General features: G+C 54.1%; 1 protein-coding gene across 2 annotated transcripts in view; it reads left to right on the top strand.

Annotated features, from left to right (window-relative positions):
- The window catches only part of ADAMTS14 (ADAM metallopeptidase with thrombospondin type 1 motif 14), a 68652-nt gene that overhangs the window by 15409 nt on the left and 27851 nt on the right, over nucleotides 1-25392 (top strand). For both annotated transcript variants that reach the window (XM_069460093.1, XM_069460092.1), the window contains exons 3-5: nucleotides 9435-9591; nucleotides 15435-15625; nucleotides 24708-24791. In XM_069460093.1, coding sequence (XP_069316194.1) covers nucleotides 9435-9591; nucleotides 15435-15625; nucleotides 24708-24791 — 432 coding nt within the window. The remainder of the gene's footprint in view (nucleotides 1-9434; nucleotides 9592-15434; nucleotides 15626-24707; nucleotides 24792-25392) is intronic.

Here is a 25392-nt window from a genome sequence, read left to right as displayed (position 1 = left end):
GGAGGGGGTTTGCAGCGGAAGGTGGGGATCTGAGCATCTGCAGGTGAGAGCTGGGCCTGGCCTCTGGGGAGGTGAGGTGGGAGTAGAAATAAAAAGCGACCACCTCTCCTTTAAAAACATTTACCAAGCTTTTGAGAGCCTGAGTGACTGTTCTCCAAGGTGCTAGAGGACAGAGCCAGTTGTCGCCTTCATATCATCACGGAGCGACTGTTAATGACTGTCCTTACTCTCTGCACTGAGGACTCCCCAGCTTGCCGGTGGCCGCTCAGAGGATCACAGCCGCCCCAGAGGAGTCACACCTTGCAGGGAGGGGGTGGTTAGGCGCTGAGCAGCCCCTACGGCACAGCTCACGTGAGGTCTGGATGGCCCTGGGTCTCAGTGTAAGGGGTGTGCAGTAACCCAGCCTGCCTGGACTCCCTGCCCCTGCCCCCCGTTCAGGGCACCTGCATATTGCCCACTCCTTTCCTCTCTTTCTCGCCCATTTCCTGCATTACGTCGAACTCACTCCGGGTGGACACCCCCATGCTGCTACTGCTCTCTTTGTGAATCATGGACGATCACTTAAACATTCCTTTTGGTGCCATTCCCCTGTTTGGAAACCTCCAGCGTTGGGCTGAGTGTTTCTCAGCCCCAGCTGCACACCAGAATCCCCCCGGGGCAGCTTCGAGAACATCCTGACCTCGGAGCCCCACCCACCGAGATTTGGGCGTGGCCTGGGCAGCAGTAGTTTTGCAGGTGCCCAGGCGATTTTAACAAGCACGGTACGCAGGCAGAGGACCACTGCCATCCCATCCTGCAGTCTGCTGTGTTTGACGGAGAGGCCGGGGTTAGGTCGTTGGGGACCAGGAGAGCCGGGGCGGAGGAGGGAAGAAAAGGAGACCACCGCCCTGCCACGGGCCAGGCTCCAGGAGGACCGTTTCCTGTTCTTTAGTTCATTTCATCTGCCCAGTAACTGGTTTCAGATGTGGAAACTGAGGCTTGGAGAGAGCCTGTGCCATGCAGCTTGGCAGGGCCCTGACTGGGACGGAACCCCCAGTGTGCGCCCCCCCCCAGTGCCACCTCTACACCTCCTGGCAGGAAAGTGCGATGACAGGGAAGGAGGACTACATGGTGTTTCTTTCTTTGTTAAAAAAGCTTTGTCTTAGGGAATGGGAGTTATGTGATTATTACCTGCTCATTGCACTAGGCAGACGTTCTGTGCAGAATTGCTTGCCTTTTGGGGTAAGGAAATCATAGAAAACTTAGAAAATACCTAAAAGTTTGAAGTGCAGGAAATTGCCTACCCTTTTGCCCCCCATAGACAGCTCCCTAACAGCCGGGTACACGGCTTTCTTACCTTTTGTCTGCACGTGTTCTTTTTCACCTTTAAAATCACCCTCTACCAGTCGCTTATTTTGGTTGAGGACTTTTCTCTGTAGGATGCTCAACCTCTGGGATTTTTTTTTCCTCAGGGATTCTTGCTTACAGGCGGGCGATCTGGGCAGGTCAGAGCCAGGCCACAGTGGGGCCAGGAGTTACAGAGAGACCTTCCTGTGGTTCCAGAATGTTGCTCCCAGCCCCGGGTCTGCCCCTGCAGGCCCCGCTCCCCAGCCATTGGAGCGCCCAGGCACGCTGTGACAATAATGATAATCACGGCAGAACACGCAGGCGCTTCCACCACCCTCGCTGCATGGTGGGACCATTCTAGGTGCCTTGTGTCTATGACTTTCTCGGCGCAGCCCTACAAGGTGGGCTCTGTTACAATCCTGAGGCACAGGGATGTCAGGGTACTTGCCCAAGATTACGTGATTTGAGAGTCGCAGAGCCGGGCTTTGAACCCAGGGACTCTCTGGCTCCACGGTCTGTGCATTTACCCACCACACCCACCATATTGCTTCTCTCCCGAGAAGATTCTTGCTGCAAATGGGCCAGGCCCAGCGAGACCTCAGCAGACTTTCACCCAGCACCTCCCAGGGTGTGGGGGCTGCAGATGTCGTGACCTTGGGAACTGAGGCCCAGTAGTCATCCCAGATAACTACCTCCAGCTGGCGGAGGCCCTCTGCCTCCTGGTGTTTCTTTGAGCCTTTGGCCTGTTCTCGGAGGTCTAATGCTGCCAGTGTGGGGTGTGGCATAGCGTACCAGTTGAGGACAAGCCCGGAAGGTTTCAGCTCCATCCTCCAAGGGCTCCTTCTTCCTGCCTGTCCCCAAGGCTGCAGCTCAGTCAGGATCAGCTTTCAGACTTTCTCTGCCTTGGGCTGAGGACTTGGCGGCCCCAGCCTCCAGCAGAGCTGTGGCTTGGGGCTTCCACATCAGGTTTGAATTATATGAAGTCTCAGTGTCGGCAGGCTTTCATCCCGGCCACGCTGACTCCTGCTTCCATGGCAGTGGGCAGCGGGCATGCTGCACGCGTGTCTCTGTGCACGAGCGTCTGCCATCTGCTGGAGCGTGTCTTGTCTCAGTGTGTGTCATCTCTGTGCACATCTCTCACCTCCCGCATGCATGTTGCCTATTTTTTTAACAGCTTTGTTGATAAATAATTTACATACCATGCAATCCACCCATTTAAAGTGCACAATTCAATGGTTTTTAAAATTATATTCACAGATATGTATAATCATCACCACAGTCAATTTTAGAACATTTTCATCACCTCAAAAAGAGACCATATGCCTTTTAGCTATCACCCCCTAATGCAACGTCACCCCAGCCCTTGGCAACCAGGAATCTACTCTCTCTGTCTGTGGATTTGCCTCTTCCGGACATTTCCTATGAATGGAATCACATATAACCTTTGTGTCTGGCTTCTTTGACTTGGTATCATGTTTTAAAGGTTCATCCATCTTGTAGCATGTGCCACTGTGTCATTTCCTTCTTACGGCCAAATAATATCCATTGTGTGGATATACATATTTTCTTTATCCATTCAGCCGTTATGGGCATTTAGCTTGTTTCCATCTTTTGACTGTTATGAATAATACTATGAACCTCTGTGTACAGGTTTTTGTGTGGACATATATTTCCTTTCTCCTGGGTGCTTACCTAGGAGTGGGATTGCTGGACCATATGGTAACTCTGTTTAATCATATGAGGAATTGCCAGACGATCTTCAAAGTGGCTGCACCATTTTACACTCCCACTAGCAATGTCTGAGGGTTCCAGTCTCTCCACATTCTCGCCAGCACTTGTTATCTGACTTCTGGATTCAAGCCATTCTGTTTCCCTGCAGTTCTGATTTGCATTTCCCTGAGAACTCATGATGTTGAACATCTTTTCATGTGCTTATCGGCCATTTGTGTATCTTCCTTGGAGAAATGTCTATTTAGATCTTTTGCCTATTTTAAAATTGGGTTGTCTTTTGATTATCTAGTTGCGAGACTTGTATTCCTCATACAAGTCCCTTATCAGGAGAGCAGAGGCTGGTTCCTCATGACTTTTTGCACCCCACTCTCACCCAGCCTAGCAGGCTATCCACGCTTCGTACAGACACAAGGACATGTTGAGGGAGGGAGGGATCTGGGCCACCTTGAAGAGGCCTGGTAGGAGCAGTGGGCCCAGGGTGTCGGGCAGTGTGGGGTGGGCCTGCCCCTCTTACCTACCATGAGTCAGATACAGCAGCCCAGGCAGGGTGACCCATTGGAGGGAGTGTCCCCTATGGGTTACGATGAGTGACACTTTCAGCTAAACTGACTGACAGAACCACCAGAGCTTGGCAGACTTGAAAAGACCCGGCTCTCTGTGCCCACCCCTCTCCCTCTATTTTTGGCTTGAGCAACTGGGAAAAGGTAGTGCCATTTGCTGAGATGAGGAAGACAATGGGCGGAGCAGGTGTGGGCATCGAAGACTTTAAGGTTTGAAATGTCCAGTGGGGGTCCTGGTCTCTGTCACGGAGGCTGCTGGATCATCACACCAGGAATTCCAGGAGTCAGGGATGTCATTTGGGAGTTATCTGCAAACACAGTATTTAAAGCCATGGAATTGGGAAAATGCCCAGGGAGAGCGTGTGGCTGGAGGAGCTGAGTGAGACGAGGACAAAGGAGTGATTGCTGGCCCTGCCGTGTGGCGGTCACAGGTAGGCAGTCTGCAGTGGTGGCTCTAGAGGCCATTTGGGGTGGGTAGAGGAGAGGCCACGCAGCACGGAGGCCTGAGTGTGGACAAGCTCCCCGCTGTGGAAGGCAGCAGAGACCTGGGGCAGTGGCCGCACAGGGACGGACGGGAGGGAGATGCTGACGGGTGCAGTCTCGTGGGGGGGATGTCACAGCAATGCTGGGAAGAGCGATTCTAATCGTAGGAGCCGAGTCCTCGAGGAGGTGACAGGAGGTGATCCTGAGCACAGGGTGGAGGGGCAGCACCCGTCCGCAGGAGAGGAGAGGGGCCCAGCTGTGGAGGACTGTTCACAGCAGGGGGTGCGGGCTGGGCTGGGGCGGTGTTGGGAGTCTGAGCCATTTGGGGGGACCCCAGCTGGTCTTGTGCTCACGTGAGGTATGTGGCTGCTGAGTTCAAGTGAGACCACAAAGCACCTGTGTGCACACATGGAGTCGGTGGATATTTGGGCTGAACCAGGGCAGCAGGGCAGAGAAGCTTCTCTGGGAGAGCAGGATGGAGGGGAAAAGGGTAAGAGAGTTATTGTGCATCTAGACCAAGAGGTCAAGGTGGTGAGAATGGACATGAGGACTTGAGCGTGGGTGAATCATGCCTTGGAGGTTTGATGAAGTTCAGTGATAGCTGGAGCCAGGGGTCAGGGTTAGGTGAGCAGGACAGTGGGGGAAGGGAAGGAGCTGCCTTCAGTTGAGGCTGTAGCAGGTTGTAGCAGCCTGTTGTGGTCCAGGAGGGAGCCAGGGGACATGCACGCAGATGTAGGTGGCTGTGTTGGGGAAGAACAAGCCACCCTTCAGGAGCCTGGTGGGAGCTGCTTCTGACCCTCATGTGTAGACCCCAGCCTCCAGCTGCTGGGTTTTCTTTTGTTTCCTGCAGCGAAACAAACAGTTTCCAGCTGGATTTGCTGGGAGCCTAGACCCTGAGACAGCACAGCTGGCCAAGGGCTGTCTATGGTCGTAAAACCCTCGTGATGGAATTTCCAGAACGAGTTCAGGCCCGAGGATGCACTGTCCTCGTGAGGCGGTGGGCTGGTTAACAGGGAGGTGGCCTGCTCTGCTGCCTTCTCCCCTGGGGAGGCCCCGGGTAGGCCAGCCTCGGAAGCGGAAAGAAGAGGAGACCTGGCCCACGTCTCAGCTGGCTCCACTGGAGCTGCGGCCTTGCGCTGGGGCCTCCTTCCGGGCATTCAGTGGACGTTACGAGTCCAGGGGGGCAGCACAGGGACTCAGGACCCCCTTTCCCAGAAGGCCTGCAGCTGCCCTCTCAGGCCACGCCACTTGCACCTGCCTGGACCCCAGGCTGTGTCCCTGCTCATCATCCTCATCGTCTCTGTGCTCAGCACGACAGAGCCTGTCTGTGCCCAAGTGTGGCCTGCACTCCGCCTGAGGACATGTTCTCCAGTCCTTGGGGCTCTGTTCTGTGGCCTTTCTGGAGATCTGCTTGTTGGCTGAGCATACCCTGGCCTCCCAGTTCACCCGTACACATATGCCACTTGAGGATAAACACATTTATATATTAGTACATACATGCATATATGCACACATAGCTTCAGAACAATCTGGCTTCTGTTACCTGCCGAAACAGTTGGGACGTCACCCTGACAGTAGACAGCTGCCAGTGACCAACTGAACTTGCTCGTTATGGCCCATGGCAGGACACACGGGGATTTCTAAGCCAGCACTCACCTCCCCAGCTGCCACCTGACTGTCTTCTTTGAGTGCCCTGGAGTGACGCCCTAAACTCAGGAGGGCTTCCCTTGAGGGGAACCTGGATTGGGAAACCTCAGCATGGCCGGGAGGCCTCTGGATGAAGAGGCAGCAGAAGGCGTCACCTTTGCAACCTAAATGATGTCACTAGCCACGTTGGGAAATTCAAACAGTCCTTCCCTCCCTGTCCACCACCCCCGGCCGCCCACACACGCCTCCCAGGGGAGCCATCGCAGAAGCAGCCACGTTAGGGGGGGTTACAGCGTGGCTGAGGGTGGTCAGCTCTGTGCATTGGAGAGTTTCCATTTGGAGAAACGGGCCAAGGCCCTGTGCGGTATGTGGCTCAGTTGGACATCATCAGTGATTCTTTGTTTTGTTTTTATTGTGTGAAGAACCTTTCTAGCACATATTTCTTACTTATATACCGTTTGCAAAAGAATAAGTTATGGATGGAAATAGATATGGCTGACATTTATTTTCTAGCCTACCATGATTTATTTCTTGCCTTTTCTTGATTTTCTTACACAGAAATATGAGTTGATTTTAGTACTTTAAAATGAGCTACCACTTTTCAGAAATATAAACATCTCGTAAATTGAGAGACGGGAGTAATTTAGTGAGGAGGCAGAGAGCCAGAAAGTTCTCACTGCCAGTCTGTCTGCCCGGGTGGTGCCTGGTTTCCTGGCCAGGACAGGGGTTCCAGGGAACTTGGGCCAAACCTTTCGCCGTGCAGATGGGGAAACCGAGGTCCCAGGGGAAGGGACCGAGTCCATCCTGCCTCCTGATCTGGAGGCCAACTTTGCCTTCCTGTCCTCTCTGCAGGAGGAGGGTCTCCAAGGCCCGGGAGGAGCCCAGACCTGGACAAGAGCCACCTGTCAAGGCCTGGGCACAACGCACAAGACGTTATGGGGACAAGGGAAGTCTGGGGAGGTTCTGCCCTTGATCCGTGGGGGGCCGATGGGATCCAAGTCACAGAGAAATTTAGAAACTTATTTCCCACTTGCATATTAAAGGGCTTGGGTCTCACTCTTTTGTCCTAAACAGTTAAGGGAGGGGTGGTGCGGAGAAAGAGATTTATTAACCCTTCCCTGGGGAGAGGCCGGAGGGTGTGGCGGCTGGACCAGAACCCGGCTCCTGGGGCTCCACGTTTCTGGAGAATGGCTGATGAGGACGGGTTGTGTGGGGGTGGGACTCCCTTTAGGCCGAGGGGCAGTGGGAGGGGACTGTTCCTTGGGGGCCCGAGTGCTGTCTCCTCTGTTCTTGCTTCTGACTGCAGTGGCGGGTCTTGCCCAGAGGCGGAAGTGAGCAGACCAGACCCGAGGCCCAGGGACTTGCAGGTGGGGGATAGGGAAGGGGACACAGACCCAGGGATGACCCAAGTGATAGAGCACAGTGGTTACGAGCCAGGCAGAGCTGGGCTCCGGTTCTAGTGCTGACACTCGCTGGGTGACTGTGGGCAAGTTACTTAACCTTTCTGGACCTCTGTTTCCTCATCCATGAAGAGGATCTGATATTAGTGCCTACCTCACAGGGCTGTAAAGATGGAATAAGATGATATGTAATTATAAGTGGCAGGTACTGTTATTAATAGTAACAATGATAATAAAACTGTTTATAGAGGATGGAATGTAGGGAAGTGTGTTTCAGCCCAATAAAATGTTAGGCGTGTCCCTACACAGAATATGGTACGTCTTGAGGGAGGGAGCCCTCTGTCACTGGAGGCATCCAAGCAAAAGTTAGAGGTCTGCTGACGGGGGATGTTGTCGAGGTAAAGCCTCCTCACAGGCGGCAGAGCGGCAGTGGTTGGTGGTGTGTGCCAGGCCCGGAGGCCACCAGCTGGCCCTTCTGCCCTAGGCCCTCGAGTCCCCTGGGAGACAGGCCTCCTTTGGGGGTTCTGCGGGGCTGCAGTGACAGAGGCCCTTGGATTTGGCCACGACTTGTCCAGGTTTGGGTGCAGCCTCTGCCCATGAGCCTGAATGCCCCTGTGGTCCCCAGCACTGTCTTTCCTCCCTCGCCCAGGGGTCCCTCTACCAGGAGTGCCCTTCCCTGCTCCAGTGGGTTTTTTGCCACCCTAATAGTTTCTCCCTTCTTCAGATGCAGTCATCACCCTTCCTCCAGCTGCGGGGGTCCAACCCACAGCCCTCCCTTGGACTTCACAGGTGACACTAGGCAGGGAGAGTCTCCTTGTCTCTGCCCGCCTGGACGGGGGACACGTAGCCTGTCTGGGAGAAGCAGCCGGTGCGGAGGGAGCCAGGGCGGGTGGGTCTCTCACTTGCAGTCCCTGCCCCTGCCGTGGTGTGTCACGGGGCCTCAGGGCCAGCCCAGTAAGTGTGACGCTGACATTTCAACAAGCCCATCAGAACCTGTGCAGAGAATTGAGCACCACCTGATAAAGTGGTTGCTGAGGAAGCCTCGAACTCGTTCCAGTGATGCTGCCGTCTTTCCCTGGAACGTTTCTTGGCCTCCTGATGGCGTCTGTCTATGAGGCACAGAAGGCACCCATCTCGGTTTTGATCCCAAAGGGTGTTTTCAGTTTGATTAATAGAAATAGCTGGAAGGGACATGAAAAAGGTTGGCCGCTGCTGGGGGTTTAGTGGTGGGTGTTCAGTCGTCTTGGAGGGGGCTCCCTAAGGGGCAACCTCAGAGCAGGCTGAGGTGGGAAAATTGGTGGGATTGAGTTGCAGAAAGTTGCCACGGTTCCAATCCAAATGGGGAAGGTCCAGTCGACGTGTAAAAATGGTTCCCTCAGTCAAGGCTTTGTGTTCACAGCTGCACTCCCAGTCCTTGCTATGTGGTCGGCACCCAATAGATACTTGTCGAATAAATGAAGGAATTCAAAAAATATTTATTTGTTAAATATTATTTTCCACGCACTGTGGTAGGTCTTACTACTTTATAGACATGACGTCTTTTGTGTGTGTGCACACGCAGGCACACGTATATTAGCTCACATCTAGTTATGTGTTTCGCTGGCCTCATGATCACCACCTCCACCGGGGGGTAATAGCGCATTTGCTGGGCTTGGCCGATGTTATATTTTCATGTTTTTATTTCCAAGGCCAACACTGATTTTTTTAAAGGGAATATTTTGTTGCAGGGAACAAATTAGATTAAAAACAGAACATGCATTCCTGGTGCACCATCCTGGCTCCTCTGTTGGCAGTGGCATCGGCCCCCTCTCCCCCTCGTGTGCATGCATGTGTGTGTAAACCTCAAACAACAGCCTTTGTGTTGGAGTGGGGGCCCGGCACCCACCTTGGGGTAGCGAGCCTTTGTCGCTAGGATTTTCCCTCCTGTCTTCCCTTAGATGAAGCCAAACCCCTGTGATGTGCTTTGCCCTGGAACATGGTGCCTTGGTGTGTGGGCACATTCCTTGTGGCAGTGGCTTTCTTGCCTCTGCCCTTTTCAAAGCAGGGGAACCCTTTGTTTAAATGACGTTTTATGTGGCACCCCACGGGCACACAGCACAGTGAAAGTGGATCTGCTTTGCCTACACCTCCCCCCACTTCCCTGCCAGTGAACTTCCTTGCAAACCAAGGCCCTGGAGGAAGGGCCTGCACACATGCAGTCACACGCGTTTGCGTCCACAGATGGTCACCTGTTGGCGCGCACCGTGTGTTCATGCCTCTTCTCTCCTTCCCCTCTCTCCCCGGGCAGGCGGGCCTCATCCGCACAGACAGCACCGACTACTTCATTGAGCCCCTGGAGCGGGGGCAGCAGGACAAGGAGGCCATCGGGAGAACACACGTGGTGTACCGCCGGGAAGCCGTCCAGCAGGAGTGGGCGGAGCCCCGCGGGGACCTTCACAATGAAGGTAGGCCACGGGTGGGGGCCCCAAGTGCTACTGCTGTCCCCACCTCTGGGGTGTTTTTAGGTAACTTCTGGCCTTAAGCTCTCAGTGCCTGACCTTAGTCTTCTCATTTGTAAAATAAGGCTGGGCCACATGTATTAATACCTGGTGTCCTAGCAGGGAAACCCCAGTAGGTTCTAGGAGCTACTATAACTGGCCAGAATTAGGGGCCAGGAGAGCCACTTGTGTCCTGAACTGTGGTCCTCGGGACTCCAGAGCTCTTTCAGGGACTCACTGTTGCTTCTCAAAGCTATTTCTGAGCCAAGGCAGTGGGCAGAATGGCTACAGTTAGTGCTTCCCTCTAAAAATCAACTGTAGAAGCCCCAGGAAGGAAGTTCCTGGGTGACTTGTAGGGAGGCTGCCTGGTGTCAAGGCCCGGGGTCAACTTTGTGTCCAGTAGACCATTTTTAAATCCCGCCTCTGACTGGGTCTACTGTGTGACCTTAGACAAGTTACTTAATGTCTCTGAGCCTCATTTCCCTAATCAGTAAAGTGGAGATGATCAATGTCTACCTGTTAAGGTTATGTAAACATCTCAGCATCGAACTTGGCATGTACATAGTAGGTGCTTGATAAATGGTAGCTCTCATTATGGTATTGATATTAAGGGCAGCTACTGACATATCAGGGGGGGAGCCCCCTGAGGGCAAGGGCGTCCCTGCACCTTGGTGATCAGTGTAGGAGGCTGCACAAGCAGTGGCCCCTCAGGACCCATGGTTGAGCGGGTGAAATGGCGGATGTGATGGGTTCTGGTCCTGGCCCAGGGCCAACTTCATAGTGAAACTTAGCTTTGTCACGAAGCCCCTTTGGGCGAGAGGAGATGGGAAGGCCGGGGGTGGAACTGGTTGTAAGTGGCCACACCCTTGAGCCAGGGCCCTGCAGGGTTGGGCCCAGCGTGAAGGAATGCCTGGAAACCAGTTGTCCCCACCTACAACGTGTGCTTTGAAGCTCCAGCTGCTTTCCAAGTGTCACTCATGAGAGAAGTCCCCCACCAGGGCCAGGATGGCTCTGCAGGCCTGGGGGGGCAGGGCCTCTGAGCACAGGTGTGGATTTCAGGGCACCCTCCCTTTCACCACGGCTGGGAATAGGGACGAGTCACCCTTGGGTTCCATTTTACTGGAGGCCAGTTCTGAATCAAAAGACCGTAAATCCCCCCTTTGGGGAAGAGACCTTGGGAAGTGCATCCCCTGTCGGCGGCTGGGAAGCTGGGGCCTCTGAGCACACGGAGTTGGGGTTCAGGCCCAGGGTGACGTGGGCACAGGTCTTCCCCCACCTCAGGCTGCCTGGCTGGAACCCATCTGTGTTCCTCGAAGGAAAGACCAGGGACAAGAGAAGACTTTCTTGGAAATCTGTGACTCACACTTTCATTCGAAGGCCGGTTGTGGGTCCGAGCCCAGCGTGTGGAGAAGCATTTTTGGGTGCATCTGTCTCTATTTCACAGGCTCTACTGAGATGAGAGGCGTCACCATAACTCTTTGGGTGTGTTTCTCGGGGGAAGCCTCAGAGCCTAGCTGGCGGCCAGGGCAACGCTTCCCAGCAGTCCCTCAGGCCGGGCCCTCCCCCTCTCTGCCGTCCCCATCCCGTGAAGGTGTCCCTGCCCTTGGGCCCTCAGACCCTGGAGTGCCCTGGGGCTGTCCCATCTCCCACCCAGGCTGGGGGCCAGGAGAACAGATGCCAAGTGTCCATCTCTGGGTCACCCAAGGCAGCGCCTCCCTCCTGGGCCTGTGTCCAGCTGTCCTGGAGGAGGGAGGAGGCGTCAGAGGCTCCGTCATAGCAGGTCTCCAGCTAAGCCGAGGCCGGGGAGGGACCTCGTGCCCCGGGCTCCTCTGCGAAGGGGTCTGAGGGGGGTGTGCCAGTGAACTTGGGGTGGGGGGACCGTTCCTCTTGGCACTCAGGGTCTGGCCTCAGCTGCTGCTTCCTGAGGCGCACACTCGTGGCACATGCACACACACTCACCCCAGCCGCACACCCACACTGACACACAGACACACTGACCTCACCCACACACTCCTGCTCACGCACTGGCACACATGCCCACCCGTACACTCAAGCTCACGCAGACACAAACACACACTCACCCACCCATACTCTCAAACTTACACACTCACACAGACTCACACCCGCCCGTGCACCCACACTGACACAGACACTCACACCCACAAGCACACACTCACACACACCGCTGCACACACACACTCTCAAACACACACAGACTCACACATATGCACACACGTCTTTGATGGGCCCCAGAGAAGAGTTAAGTGATTCGTTCTCAAGGGCTCCGGTGAGAAACGGGACAGTTGAGGGTCCGGAGGTGGGAGATCCCTTGGCTGGACCCTGGATGCTCCCGGCTCCTCCTTCTACCGTGGTCCTGCTCGTCACAGCGCCTTTCCACACCCAGGTCCCTCCTGAGGATGTGATCGGGGCACGTGCCCCTGTGGCCGAGCCCTGGGCCTCCCATCTTTTCCGGGCAGCCGGCCAGGCTGGGGCTCAGAGCTGTTGCTGCTGCTTTTTTTTTTTTCTTTTAATTGAGATAAAATTCATTATTTTAAGATATATAATTCAATTTTTTACTATATTCACAATGCTATGCTATCACCACTAATTCCAGAATATTTCCATCACCCCCATAAAAAACCGTGTACTCATTAGCAGTCACTCCTATTTTCCCTCCCAAACCCCCTGACAACCACTAATCTACTTTCTATCTTTCTCAATAGAATTCTCCCATTCAGACCATTCACATACTGAATGAAATCATACAGTATGTGGTCTTTTGTGATGGGCTTCTTTCATTTAGTGTATTGTCAGGGTTCACCTATGCTATGGCAGGTGTTAATACTTCACTCCTTTTCATGGCAGAGTAATATTCCGGCGCATGGATACACCACGTTCATTTACCCATTCATCTGTTTTGTTTTGTTTTGTTTCCTATTTTTGTTTTGTTTCAGAATATTACAGGGGTACAATGTTTTGGTTACGTGGATTGCTTTTGTACCATTGGAGTCAAAGTTACAAATGTGCCCATCACCCAGACAGCGTGCATTGTGCCTGTCTATTCGCCTGTGGGTGAACATCTGGGTCCTTCCTCCTTTTGGCTATTAGGATAACGCTGCTGTGAACATTCGTGTGCAAGTTTCTGTGTGGACATATGTTTTCAGTTCTCTTGGGTCTATGTCTAGGAGTGGAATTACTGGGTCGTATGGTAACTCTAGGTTGAACTTTTGGGGGGACTGCCAACTGTTTTCTCAAAGCAGCTGCACCATTTACATTTGCCTGGGGCTTCTTGGGTGGGCTCGTTGAAGCCTGCCAGTGGCTGGCTGGCCCTGCTTTGCCCTGAGGTGTGTGTTCCTGGCCTGAAGGGTGAGGGACACATAGAAGAGGGTGATGTCAGCTGGCCCTTCCCCAGTCTCTTGCATGTCTGCTGAGAGAGCAATCTGGGTGGGCCCTGATGGAGTGGTGATGGGGCAGGGGGAGACCTGAGTTTACATTCTGGGTTCTTGCCATTAACTTGCTGTGTGACCTATGGTGAGTCATATAACCTCTCTGAGCCTCCCTTGGACAGACCTGGCTGCTAGGCTGTGCAGAAGGCTAGCCGCACTTTCCGGATTTCCCTAAAAGGCCAGTGAGCACACATTTTTCCAACTCTTAAGTCTAGAATGTTTTTTTCCTTTGTGCTACAGCACCACTAACCAAAAAGGAAATAAAAAGAAATAGTAGTGCCAAGCCCTGTGGTTCTTGATGTCCTCAGATTTCAGTTCCTCAGGTTCCCATGTGGATAGATAGTGTAGAGCCACAACTTGGGTCTCTGCAATGATACCTGTTGATTTGTCCACGGGGATCACCCACATGTGGGTGGAGTCTCCACATCCTTGCACAATGGATTCTGCAGGTGCGGTGCCTTTTGCTCCCGAGGCTAAAGCCGTCTGTCTCCTGGTTCCCATTCATCCCTAGCTGAGCTTCCCCCTCCTCCTGAAGCCTCCTCTAAGCTTCCTGGTTTGAGTCTCCAGTGAGGAAGCCTCTCTAGTCAGTCCTGCTGTAGCCCTTGACATTCCTATATTGGTACCATCTGATTTCTTGTCCGTCACCTCTGCTAGGCGGTGGGCTCAAGGGCAGGGACCCACCTTTATCACCCACCCACCGTCCATCCATCTAATAAGTATGGGCCCCTCCTGCAGCCACACTCTGTGATACCGGGTATGTAGTGACAGCACCTTTCTATCCTCAGCCCCTGCCCATTGTCTGGGGTGTTCTCAAATAACTGGATAAACGAACATTCTTAGAAATAAAAGGTATGAGTGTTAAAACTTGAGGCTGGGGCAATGAGAAAGTCGTTAAACCTGAAGGCTCTAAAGCCTTCTTGAGAGACCCCAGCCTCCTGCCCTGCCTCTTAGCTTTCCCTACAGTGTCCCCCTCCCTGAGTTGCTCTGATCTTCCTTCAGGCCGTGGCGTAAATGACTGACGATAGTTTAAGGTGCTGCCTTTCTCCGTGGCAGCATAGATGGGTGATGTTTCAAAGTATGGGCTTTCGATTCAGGCAGACCTAGACATGCTACCTGACATCTGTGAACTTCAGTCTGTGCACCTGTATAATGGAGACAGTAACTTGATAAGAGTTGTTTTAAGGAATAGATTGGATCGGATTAGATTAGGGTCAGGAAACTTAATTTAAGGCCCAGGGCCAAATATGGTCTGCCCCTTGTTTTTGTAAATAGAGTTTTATTGGAACACAGACACAATCAGTTGTTCATGTATATCTGTGGCTACTTTTGTGTTTCTACTGCAGAACTGAATAGGGATAGGCACTCTTTGACCCACAACGCCTAAAATATTTAGCTGGTCCTTTACAGACAAAGATTTTTTTATGTTTTCATTTTTAAAATTTTTTTTCTTTTTAGACATAGGACCTTGCTCTGTCACCTGGGCTGGAGTATAGTGGCATGATCGTAGCTCACTGCAGTCTTGAACTCTTGGGCTCAACCAATCCTCCTGCCCCAGCCTCCTGAGTGGCTGGCACTACAGGTGTGTGCCACCACGCCCAGCTAATATTAATTTTTTTTTTTTTGGTAGAGATGGAGTCTTGCTATATTGCCCATGCTGGTCTTGAGTTCCTGACCTCAAGCAATCCTCCTACCTTGGTTTCCCAAAGTGCTGGGTTTACAGGCATGAGCCACTGTGCCTGGCCCAGAAAATGTTTGATAACACCTAGATTGCATAAGTTAATAAATGCTAGTTAAATAAGTAAATATTTTGCTTTTAGCCAAAAGGACAGAGCAATGATGGGGAGTTTTGGGGTCTTGGGTGGTGCTTGGGAGGGATTTGAGAGGCTCAGTGCTCACAGGGGCATTCTAGGGGTTGCTCAAATGCCCTGCGTAGGCCGTGGTACCACCATGATGCTTTCCTTTATGGAGATGCTTCCACCCACCGCCACCTTTGCTTTTTACAGCAGCCTGTGGGGCAAGAGATCAGGGATGATTTATCCCCATGTTACAGGGGAGGAGATGGAGGCCCAGAGAAGCAGAGGGACTTGGTGGAGGACACACAGTGAGATAGGACGAGGGGTCCTGCAGCCCAGGTTCTGCTCTGGGCCAGTTCTCACCCCTCTGCTATTCATGGCTTCAAAGACTTAGCCACACCCTCACAGCAGGAAAAGGGCTCGTGCCCACGTGTTGACCTGGTATGGAACAAGCCCTCATACAGAGGCAAGACAGGGGAACAAGTGACGGAGCAGGGGTGGTTGTGGGTGGTGTCACAGTGACAGCCCCTCGTGTGGGTCTGACCTCGCTCTCTTCCCATCCTGGTTCCAGCCTTTGGCCTGGGCGACCTTCCCAACCTGCTGGGCCTGGTGGGGGACCAGCTGGGTGAAGCGGAGAGGAAGCGGCGACACGCCAAGGCAGGCAGCTACAGCATGGAGGTGCTGCTGGCAGTGGATGACTCGGTGGTTCGCTTCCACGGCAAGGAGCATGTGCAGAACTATGTCCTCACCCTCATGAACATCGTGAGTGTCCTGTGTCCTGGGACTGGGTGGGGGTGGGCCTCCGTTCTGACTTCTCAGGCCGGGCGTTTTCCATGGGGGACTTGGGGGAGTCACGGCTGGCTCCTTAGCCCGGCGGGCACATCCTCGGCAGCTGGGTTCCATGGTGTGGCAGGCCTGAGCTGGTCTCCTGGCTACTCAGTGGGATCTGAGCCCTGCTCTGGCCACGCCAGCACCCACCTTCTTCCCTCCACCTCCTGCCAGCCTGTGTTGTCCGTGGCTGGTGACCCAGGTGTCAGGGAGGAAAAACAACATTGTCTCTGTCTGCTTATGTTCAGTACTAAAGGGCCTGTGAATTAAACTAACAAAGGACACATTAGCAAGAGAAAAGAGCGTAGTAACCAGTTCCCTGCATATGGGAGTACTCGATGACAAGTAGCTCCAAGGAGTGGCTGACGTTGGGCAGCTGGCATACGTCATTTAGTAGGGAGAGAAAGGAGTGGAGAAGAGGCTTCCGTGGGAAGGACAGATAGGCTCTTTAGGAAAGACACGGGGTTTTGAGGAGAACGAGGGGAGATGGGAAAGTTTGTGATGACACTTGCTTTTGCAGGTTGGGGTAGTCTCTCTTCTTTATGGCCGTGACATGCCCTTCAGGGGGACTCTTGGGAGCCTCATTTCCCAGACGTTGCTGCTTTTATTCAGATAAGGGAAGCTCTGAGATGCCTCCTTTCTGCACTTGTTGAAATTTCAAATATCTTCAGCTTAAAATGACCTTTTACTAACTCTGGGGTTCCCAATGGGAACCTCACATGGGTCCTCACACAGGTCAGGAACAGGACTCCAGGGGCGACCCCAGGAGAGCGAGTGAGTTACATGAGCTTGTCCTGGAGGGGCCGTGGCCCTGTGCCAGACCCTGGGGTGGCTGCGTGGGGTGGGCTGCATTTGTGTGGTTCTGGGCACTGTGTGCCCCTGGCTGAGGTGGTTCAGAGAGGGTCAGGCCGAGTGGCCTGGGGTTGGAGGGGTGCTCTTTGGGGCTATGGCAGGACATGAACCCCACCTCTGAGGTGTGGGGTTGGAAGGCAGCAAAATGTGCAAGTTGGTTGGGAGGGTGGACGGGAACTTGTTCCAGAAGCAGAACTGGGCAGCTTCCCTTGGGGACTGGAAGAGGTCTTCCGATGGGTCCTGGAAGGAGACGTGTGCTTCCCTAGAGCAGAGTGTGCTTTTGAAACTTGGCGTTCCCAGGGCTTGCCCAGGGGGCCAGTTAGGCCCTCAGATCTGGAACTGAAAGAGACCGTGTGGAAGTGGTAGGAGCGGGTGGGAAGCTCTTTCCAAGCCCTTGAGGTTCATGACATGGAGACCAGCACCCAGCTGTCCCTTGTCCCGTGGGGGGGGGGGCGTCCCTCCTCACATCCCAGGACTTTACTGTTGGAAGAAGGTGTGCTTGTGACCCATCTAGCCCTCTTGGCCAAATCAGCATGTTCTGACTTTTGACCCGTGACCTCTGACCCATGACTCATAGCCTTGGCCAGAGAGCATCGTCAGCTTGCACGGAAGACCATGCCACTAAGGCCAGGGCCAAATATGGTCTGTTCCGTGGAGATTGCTGTTTGGATAGTCTTGGTTCCACCTTCCTCCTTCTCACAACTTACCAGAAAGTGGGTGAGGCGAGTCCTTGTCTTCTCTGAGGTTCCAGAAGGCTGTTAGAGGCTGGGTCTTCTGCTCACTGCTGGCTTGCCCTGCAAATGTGGGGACAGAAAGCACTGGGATGGGTGACGGGTACCGTTGAGGCAGAGCTGCCCACTAGGGAAGCCCAGCTCCTCTGGGGCGCTGGGGCCCGGCTTCCCGGGGTGCAGCCAGACTTCCGGCCCAGGGAGGTGAGCAGGTGGGCGCAGCAACCTCTCCCTCCCGGGGGGACCAGCAGCTCATCCTGTCCATTGTGTGGGAGCTTTCATTTGGCTGGGATGCTCGAAGCTCAAATTCCCTTAGGGGATTTCCACCAAACCACTAAAAAGGAGGGCCTGTCTGCCTGGGACCGGTTCTGATCCTGATTGCCAGGGCCAGGGCTGGCCTGGTGGGATCGGAGGGAGGAGATCTGTTTCCTGGGATGGATGGTCCCATTGTGCTAACCCGCAGATGGGGCCCGAAGCGTTCGTGAAACACTCAGAGTTATCTGATGAGGCCCTTGGCAGTGCGGTTGGCAGGGCGGCTGTGAGAACCCGTCGGCTTGTCTTGCCTCCCGTTTTTTGTTTGCATTGACCTGGGGATGTGCTGTAAACGTTAATGCAGCTCTGGATGACGGGCAAGGACTGCCTCCCCCTCCCTTCCTCACAGGCTGGGGGCCCTGGGTAGACTTGTCTTTCTCTGTGCCTCAGTTTACCCATCTGTACCGGGTCACTTTCCTTAAGGTTTCTTCAAATCTCAGGACTAGAGTCCCATTTGAGCCGTTCGAAACATAAAGGGGTAGTTTTCAGTGTTTTGTCAGTGCCTGCGGTGTGCCTAGTATCACAGACAGACTCCTGTTCCAGAAGCTTTAGTCCGGCTGCAGAAACAAGCCTCAGTTCCCTGGACAGTCCGTTACTTGAATGATGTGGGGTTGTGGTTGAGAAGCCACCAGGAATAGCACAGAGGTTCTTGCTCGCACAGGCGGTGGCAGCCACATCACAAGTGCCACCTGGCCAACAGCGATTGTAAATGTGAAAAGCACCTCTCGGACGGATGGAATGCGGTGTGTCTCGGGCACGCTGAGTGTTGGAGCCCGTGGTTTGCAGTCACCACGTACCTTGTTGTTCAGACTCCACGTCCTGGGACTGACAAAGGGCAGGAGAGGTCATTGCAGCCATTCCCCTGTCTGCAAGTAACGCTGCCCCGTTCTGTCCACATTCAGAGGCAGTAGGTGCTCAGGGAAGGTCTTCGGAGGCCTGGGCCTGACCTCTGGCTGTGACTGCCGTCCCTGGGCAAGCCTCTCCATTGCTTTGGGCGTGCTTCCTCACCATGGAAACAGGGGTAGCGTGCCCTTCTCCTTGGCGGGCTTTGGAGAAGGGCTGACTCTAGGACTCGGGCAGGGAATATACAAGGTGAGCCTGGAGCTTCCTGTAGTACCAGAAGGTAACAAAGTGCAAAACAAACAAAAAAACAGTGGGGTGTGTTTAAGGGACACAGGAGCCAACTGAAAGAGCTCTCCATGGCCAAAGCTGGGACAATCTGAGCAACAGAATCAATCATGTAGTATTGAATTATAACCCAGAGTATATAATAAACATGGGTCCATGCCAATAAATAAATGATTGAATACATAAGTGGGGGAGAAGGGGCATCTCTCCATGCAGAAGAATCCCAAATGATTTATGTAGATTCTGCATCCTTTAGGAGGTGGGTTTTAACTGTCCACTTCCTGAGCGTGGGCTGCACGTGGTGACTTTCTTCTAAAGAGCTCAGTGTGGAAGGGGGGCAGAGGGTAACCTTAGCGAGGAAACCGGCGAAGGGAGGGTTCTTCCCCCTGCTCCCTGGAGAGCTGTGAGTGGGAAAACCACCTCCACCTGCATTTGGAACCAAGGAAGCCTTTTGGGGGTCCAGAAGTCAGGGTACACGTTTGATAGGAGGAGAATATTCCTAGGCAGGTTCCAGAAGGCCCAGAGAATGTGGTCGAGGCACCTGGGAGCCAGCCTCTCTTCCCAGCCTTTGGCCCATTTCTTCCGGCCCCCAGGTCATTCTCTCCTTTCTGTCCCTGATTTAGAAGGCATTTCCCCCCTGCCGTTGTCCCTCCCTAGGCTCAGGGCCCAGGAGCACAGGCCTGCCCCGCTGGCTCCTCTGGCCTGCCCTGATCTCACCCCGCCGGCCCGTCTTCATCCGTCTCACCTGTGCCACTCTTCGCCACGAGTCTGTAAGTTGTTTGAGGACAAGGACTCTTTCCATATCCCGCCCCCAGCCAGGAGGCCCACATTTTCTGAAGGAGGAGGAAATGCAGATTTGAAGAGCCCGAGAGTGCTGATGGAGCAGCATGTTCACGATCAGGACTGCCTTGCAAAGCCCAGGCCCCCGGGAGGTCCACTCTACCTGCTGCTCTTGAGGCTGTGGTGCACCGGGCCAGGCCTGCGGGCCTAGGACACGGACCCGCCTTCTCCCTCTGAGTCGTGAACTGTCCTCGAATTCTCTTCCAGGCCAGAGAAAGCCCACCCCAGCGCCCTGCCACAGAAACTGGTCCCGGACAGCAGCTGAGTACAGTGGCTAAGAGTAGGGGCCTTAGGGTCACAGCGATCTGACTTCAAATCCTGGCCTCCCCTCTTCCAGCTGGGTGGCCTTGGGCACGTTACTTAACCTCTCTGAACCTCAGATTTCTTGCCTATGAGACGGGAATAATTCCTCTTCCCAGGAGGTTGTTGTGCAGCTGTATGCCAAGTGCTTGGCACAGTGCCTGGCACACAGTACGTGCTCAGGGAATAGCAGAGCCTCCCTCCAATCCCACACTCTCTGCCCATCCTCCCCTTCTGCTGCTTCTTCTCCCCTTGGCCAGAGAGAGTCCTGACTTTGTTCGTTTTTCTGGTACACACCCAGTGGCTATCTCAGGCCAATATGTATGCTGAACCCTACCTGGGGGTCCTGGCAGGGGTGACTTTGGCCTTGGCTCAGAGGTGAGAAGTGAGGGAACTAGACACACTACTCTTTTCTGCCCTACACCTTGCTGCCGTCCTGCCTGTGCCCACCCGTGGGAAGCAATCCCTGAGCTCCCCTGATCTGGCCCCCTGGCCTCCCCCACTGCCACCTGGCATTTGGGAGGCAGCCATGGAGGGCCAAGGCTGACAGGGCCCGGCCCTGGGTGCACAGCCAGGCTGGAGCCTGTCAGGGCGCCGCCCGTGTGTGTCTTCCAGAGGGGCAGGGGTCCTGGGCCTCCTGGCTAGGGCGCCAAGTGGCAGGCAGCCTCTGCAGTTTGGCTGGACATGGCAGCCCTGTCCAGCCACCGCCTTGGCCTGTGCAAAGCCTCCAAGAAGCTCTAGCCAAAGCAAAGCCACTCAAGTTCCTGCTCGAAGGCTGGGGAGAGTGGAAGCTGGGTAGGTGAGCGTGCCGGGGGCCCAGAGGACTGGACCAGGGGACTGGGAATGGCAGGGCCAACCCTACCTTTCTTTTAATGGAGGAGAAAAGGGGGTAAAATAGAAGCACTTTATTTTTATTATCCTTATTTAGTATAAGAAAAGACCAAACTATTTCTCATCACTGAACCCCATTCCTGTCATAACCTCAAAACTATTCATTCCTTCTTTACCTTAGGCTTTCTTTTTGGGGTCATTTCCCATCTTCTCCGCAGTTTCTTTAGTGGGGTCTCTGTAACTCTCTCAGTTTTTGTTTACTTGATAATATGTTCATTTCAACATGGTCCTTAAAAAGATGGTTCTGCTGGGTGTAGGATTCAGGTTGGTGGTTTCTTGGTCGTGGTGCTTTGATAGTATTAATTTAGCATCTTCCGTTGCTGAAAACCTACTCTCAACCCAGTGGCTGTCGCTCGGCGAGTGAGCCGCGTTGCTTTCTTGCTGCCTGTGAGATTTCCTCTTTGACTGAGATGTGCTTAGAGAGAAGTCGCTGAGAGACTGTGGTCACCGTTTGTCCCCAGGAAGGGAGCGGACATGCTCAGTGACACTTTAAGGGGCGGAGGTGGATGGGAAGGCTGGATGGGGCTCCTGGCCCAGAAGAACTTTCTGGCTGCTGAGGGCTCCTCACTGCTGGAGGCAGGCGAGCGCTGGCTGGGAGGAAATTCCCCGTCAGATGGGGAATAAATACCATAAACTGGGTGGCATATAAACAACAGAAATTTATTTCTCACAGTGCTGGGGGCTGGGAAGTCCAAGTTCAAGTGGCTGGCAGATTTGGTGTCTGCTGAGAGGCTACTTTCTGGCTCATGGATGGCGGCTTCCCACTGCGTTTGCACGTGGTAGAAAGGGTGAGGGTCTCTCTGGGGCCTCTTTTATAAGGGCACGAATTCCATTCAGGAGTGCTCTGCCCAAAGGCCCCGTCTCCTAATTCTATCACCTTGGGGGTTAGGTTTCAACACAGGAATTTGGGGGGCACACAAACATTCAGACCAAAGCTGTTGGCCTCAGTTACTTTGGTTGCCAACGACTCTAGGGTTCTCTTGGCAGCTCCATGCATCTCTTGCCTTCCTCTCGCCTGCTCAAGCCTCTGCCATCTCCTCCTAAGGTCCCTAAGCTTCTTGGCCCAGGGACCATGCCAGCTCTTCCAGCGAGACATCCCTGAGCCCTCCTGCCACGCACAGACGTCTCCCTCTTCTCCAAATCCTGGGGTGTGGCGTGTGGGGTCCGTGCTGCAGAGCTCAGGGCACCAGTCACCTGAGCCTTCATCTCCAGGTGGCTTCTGAGTGTGAGTGGTCTCTCCAGGTGGCATGTCTCCTTCTGCTTGCCTAGCCTCTGCATGTGGGCCAGTTACCTGGGAGTGGGAGGTGCACCAGGAGGCCTCACCCAGCCTCACCAGTGTGGGCCAGTTGGGCTCAGTTCTGCCTCCTGCCCAGAGAGGCAGCAGCCCTCAGTCCCACTGTGAAGACCCCCCAACATCCTGGGCTGGAGATGGCAGCTATGGAGGCAAGGATCACTGGAGGCCTTGATGAGTGGAATTGCCCAGTTGAGTGAGGGACACACTTGTGTGCCCTACCCCTCCATCCCACGGTCCCTCCTAGGATAAGTCCAGGGTGTGTGGGTTGAGAAGGACATTGTCTCTATGCATTGGAGCATTTTGCTCTCATGAAACCTTTGCTCCTGCTGGGGAGGGGAGGGGGTGGGAAGGAGGACTGTCGTCATTCCTGTGGTGGGGTGTTGGCAGGGACCTGTTTTCCCACAGCGGGTGCTGGTCTTTGGTCTCACTACTCAATTGGATCCAGACACGGGCGCCAGGAAGGCCCGTGGCGGAAGCCTGGTGCTGGCCGCTCTGAGTCTGCCCATTCATGAACTGAGGCAGCTGCCAGTTCTGGGCACCGGGGAGGGTGGGTTGGGGCTGGCGCTCCGTGGTGGACGCGGCTCCTGCTGCCACGGCTCTGTGCCCACAGCCTGGCTCCGTCCTTGGCTGGTCCAGGGGGTGGCGGGGGGTGGTGTCAGCACAGGAGCATGTCTGCAGTTCCTCTCCTGGCTCTCCCCTCCCTGTGGGACTGTCACACATGTGGTTGGAAGCGCTGTTCCTTTCCATGCGGTGGACAGCAGTCCCTTTGTGGGTCGTAGGTTGGTTCCTCTGTTTATGAGTAGAAGAGAATTGATGGCTGAAATGCACGGGGAGATGGAAGTGGTGAGAAGAGCATGGAGCGCCATCCTAGCTCCTGGGAAGCCATGTGGGCAGGAGTCCGAGGCTGGTTTCCACAGCTGCCTGCGTCGCTGACCACTGACCGTGCCTCTGGGCCTCCGTGCTGTGTGTGGTGCACTCGCGGTTCCCACATGTTCATCCACGCCAGCCCTGTGACAGCCATTGTTATCCCCATTCTGCAGAAAAAGAGACAGAGGTTCTTAAGGGTTACCTGCTGTGCCCCAAGCCACTCAGCTCATAAGGGGCAGAGCTAGGATTTGAACCCAGTACTCCCAGTGGCTGCATTGCTTCACCACTGTTGTGTACTAACACTGACTCGCTAAGCAAGTCATTCTCTTTTTGGGCAAGTTACTTCTCTCTAAAGTCTTTCAGGGTCCAACTAGGGGATTAGTCACATAAGTGATGACCCACCACATGCAGACATTGGAAATTATGCTTTTTTTTTTTTTTTTTTTTTTTTGAGACAGAGTCTCACTCTGTTGCCCGGGCTAGAGTGAGTGCCGTGGCTTCAGCCTAGCTCACAGCAACCTCAAACTCCTGGGCTCAAGCGATCCTACTGCCTCAGCCTCCCGAGTAGCTGGGACTACAGGCATGCACCACCATGCCCGGCTAATTTTTTGTATATATATATTTTAGTTGTCCATATAATTTCTTTCTATTTTTAGTAGAGACGGGGTCTCACTCTTGCTCAGGCTGGTCTCGAACTCCTGACCTCGAGCGATCCTCCCACCTCGGCCTCCCAGAGTGCTAGGATTACAGGCGTGAGCCACCGCGCCCGGCCGGAAATTATGCTTTTAAATACACAGAATCATGTTCCACGAAACAAGCAAAATACAAATAGTTTATTCAATATGATTCCAATTTTGTAAAATAAGACTCACGCATGTATACGCACGTGGCAGGAAGCATGTTAGCTGTGGTTATTGTATATCTGGCTAATAGTAGTGTGGGTGGTTTAATTTTCTTCTTTTTGTTGTAGTTTTTAATTTTTTTTTACAGTGAAATGTTTTATATTCAGAAAAAAAGTTATTTAATACAAAAAAGCTGGAGTGTCCAATGGGACAACTCAGGAGTTTGGCGTCCTCAGGAGAGAGTGAGCTCCCCGTCCTTGGGGGTAGACAAGCAGAGGCTGAGTGTCCACCTCCCGTGGACACTGTCCAGGGGCTTCTAGAGCAGAGCCGTGGAGAGGACTGTGCCCCACAGGTCCCTGGGCCTGTGAGAGGAAGGGACCATTTAGAGCTGTGCTCCCCAAACTTGACCATGCCTAAGAATCACCTGGGCATCTTGTTCACCTGCAGATCCTGATTCTGGAGGCCTGAGTAGGGCCTAAGACTCTGCATTTCTAACAAGGTCCCAGCTGCTGCTGCTCTTCCAAGGGCTCTGAGCATGTTTCCCCCCAGATTTGCCCTGGAGAAATGCCCCCCGCTGCCTCCCCAGTGCCGGGGCACTCTAGGGCAGACATCATGCAGTGGCAATTGGAAAGGTACACAGGGATGTTAGGACGAGCGGCCTGAGCTTCCCTGGCCTGGGTGTCATTTCTGGAAGAGGCACTTCAGACGTGGAAAAGTGAGAGTCAGTTGGAGTTGCTGGGTTGGAATCCCAGCTCTGCGGCTTGGTTACCACGTGTCCTTGGGCAAGTCATTTTGCCCCCCTCAGCCCGTTTCTCCGTCCATAGAGAAGGGACCAGAATGCCTGCCTGGTAAGGCCAGGTGCGGCTGGAGCGGGTGCCACATGTTAGGTGCCCAGCCCAGTCCTGGGCAGTGGCAGGCCGGCAGTGGGCGTCTGCTTCCCCTTACGCCGCAGTCTCTTGCAGGTGGATGAGGTCTACCACGACGAGTCCCTGGGGGTCCACATCAACATTGCCCTTGTCCGCTTGATCATGGTCGGCTACCGCCAGGTAAACCCCGTGTCCGCAGGCAGGGGCTGGAGGGGGAAGGGCGGTGGGGCCAGACCACTGGGCCAGCTCTGTGTGGGCGGGAGGGACAAGTGTCCAGAAAACTTTGTGTCCAGAATCAGAGTCCCAAAGCCACTAGAATGGCAGCCTCAGTAGGGGAGGCCTGTAGAGGTGGGAAGTAGGGTTTTTATGGGGTCGCTGGAGGTGAGGAGCTGATGATCCTGCACCTGGTGGCCGGGAGGAATGCGGGGACAACAGGCCGAGAGTGGGGCGAGTCCTGTGGTAGTTGAGCCCAGTGCCCCAGACTCTGCAATCCTAGATCAGTCAGTCTCTTACTTTCCCCCAAATGTGGGAAACAATGTAACTTTCCTCTAAGGGCTGTGGTGACAAGTAAGACAATGAACATGAAGTATGGAGGAGGTGCCCAAACAGCATCTGCCCTGCAGGTTAGGAGAGGGGACTGGAGTCACGGGGATCAACTCCCCCCAGCACAGCTGGGCTCGGTGCTGGGCATGTGTGCCTTCCCTGCAGCAGGGAGGACTGTGCGTGGCAGTGGAGTGGGGACAGCTAATGACTGTGGGATGTGTACTGCAGTCCCCTGGGC

The sequence above is a fragment of the Eulemur rufifrons genome, chromosome 28 (genome assembly GCF_041146395.1).
Source record: "Eulemur rufifrons isolate Redbay chromosome 28, OSU_ERuf_1, whole genome shotgun sequence".
Taxonomy (NCBI): domain Eukaryota; kingdom Metazoa; phylum Chordata; class Mammalia; order Primates; family Lemuridae; genus Eulemur; species Eulemur rufifrons.
The sequence above is the reverse complement of the archived record's forward strand: the minus strand, read 5'-3'. Positions and strand labels throughout refer to the sequence as shown.